This window comes from Gavialis gangeticus, unplaced genomic scaffold, assembly GCF_001723915.1.
Source record: "Gavialis gangeticus isolate Ggan-Ray unplaced genomic scaffold, GavGan_comp1, whole genome shotgun sequence".
NCBI lineage: Eukaryota > Metazoa > Chordata > Crocodylia > Gavialidae > Gavialis > Gavialis gangeticus.
The window spans coordinates 20,567,809-20,569,493 of record NW_017729000.1 but is presented as its reverse complement, the minus strand read 5'-3'; the positions used below and the strand labels follow the sequence as shown (position 1 = coordinate 20,569,493).

The window sequence follows — 1,685 nt, the reverse complement described above, 5'->3', positions numbered from 1 at the left end:
TAGCGTACCCCCATTTTAATACTTTAAGTTACTGTTGATTTCAGAATATCTGAAAACATCAAGGAAACTTGGACCAATATGTTTTTTGCTTCTATCAAAATTTTTGATTTAAAGCATTAAAAAGTTTTCAACAATTCATTATTTTGCAATGTAGTACCTTTTTTCAAAGTGAAGCTTTTCAGGTTCTCTAAATACAAGGAACATCTAAATATAAAATCTAGAGAATGGGATATCTCAGTGTCTTGGCTCTGTGCATGGGATTTTCCATGTTTTTCAAGGCTGAAAGGCTTGTGCAGTGTTGCACTCTAGATGCTTAAAAAGTAAAGTTTCTAATCACTTCAGTAATTTGTACAGGTCCCTCTTTCTTCTTTTGTAATATATTTGTATAGTTAGCTTAGTTCCTTGGTAATGCCAGCGTATGATGAATGAGCTTAAAACACATTTTCAGTTAGTAATTACTTGGCAGAAATAACTTTCAGACAACAGAATTCCCATTGCAAATCTGTCCTGAACTGGCATTACAGAGTTAATGAATGTGCTGTGGAATTAGACTGCAGTATGTTTTTGTTATATTGATTTCAGGCTAAAAACTGTGTAGCTCTTTAAACAAATATATAATGATCATGAAAGAGGGACCTTAAGAAAAATAGCTGTCTTGCATGTTTTTGTTGAACTCTTGTTTTTCTAGATAATGCATTATTGACTACATGTTCAAGAGAACCTATTTTAAGAGTAGATTCAATCACTAGATTTTGTATAGTCAGTGCCCTTGGGTGAAAGGCAGCTAGAAATGATGCACAGTAGCTATAACCTTGCCAGGGGGTGGGAATTGTTTTTAAGTCTGTTCAGTTCTGTCCTTGCTACTATGCTGATAGCTATGTCAGGGGACTTGTATGTGAGGCAGGAGTGACATTGTCTTCCAAGACTCTTTCCTTCTTCCTTCCTACTAATGTTACAGTCGCTTGCTTAAAAGTCGTTTGTCAATTTTTTTCCCATTGCTCTGAATCTTTTTAGCTACTTTTTCATTTTAAGACCTTTTTAAAACCCTGAAAATCTTTCTCTTTCTTTCTCTCTCTTTGCAGCATGTCTCACCCCTCATAGGACGTTTTGTTCCTTTTGCTGCTGTAGCTGCTGCTAATTGCATCAATATACCATTAATGAGGCAAAGGTAAGAAAATAAAATGTGGCACATTGATTTAGAAGACATCTTTTGTTGCAATGTTTATAAATGAACGAATCCATGTAGCAGAACTTTTTAACTTGTAATATTTTTAAATGTTTAAGCTTACCTACAGCATTTTACTTCAAAGGACAATCTTATTTGTAACGTTTTGTCAGGCATAAAATAGGCTCTTTGTTATCTTCAAATAAATATCCCATTAGCCCGTCACTCTGAATATCCAGAAGTAAACTACCTGTCCTGCAGGACTTGATTATAGAGACTCCTTGGCCATTCATTAGGGCTGTGTGAAGCTTTGGTCCCTGATTAGATTCGGCCCGATTCAGTGGCCGAATCTCCAAATCTGAATTGACTCAGAGGATCCTTTAATCTCTCCAAATCAAACTGGAACCCTCTGAATTGATTCAAAAAGATTTGGCAATTCAGACATAGACACAGCTTTAAGTGGTTTTTTTTTTTTCTATGTACCTCTAGGTAGCAGGCAGCTCGTGAATGCTGCGATGCT

The 1,685-nt window shown here is 35.8% G+C and overlaps 1 protein-coding gene across 4 annotated transcripts in view; it reads left to right on the top strand.

Moving 5' to 3' along the window:
* Positions 1-1,685, top strand: part of SFXN1 (sideroflexin 1) — a 70,152-nt gene that overhangs the window by 44,354 nt on the left and 24,113 nt on the right. For all 4 annotated transcript variants that reach the window (XM_019506391.1, XM_019506392.1, XM_019506394.1 and 1 more), the window contains exon 6: positions 1,083-1,168. In XM_019506391.1, coding sequence (XP_019361936.1) covers positions 1,083-1,168 — 86 coding nt within the window. The remainder of the gene's footprint in view (positions 1-1,082; positions 1,169-1,685) is intronic.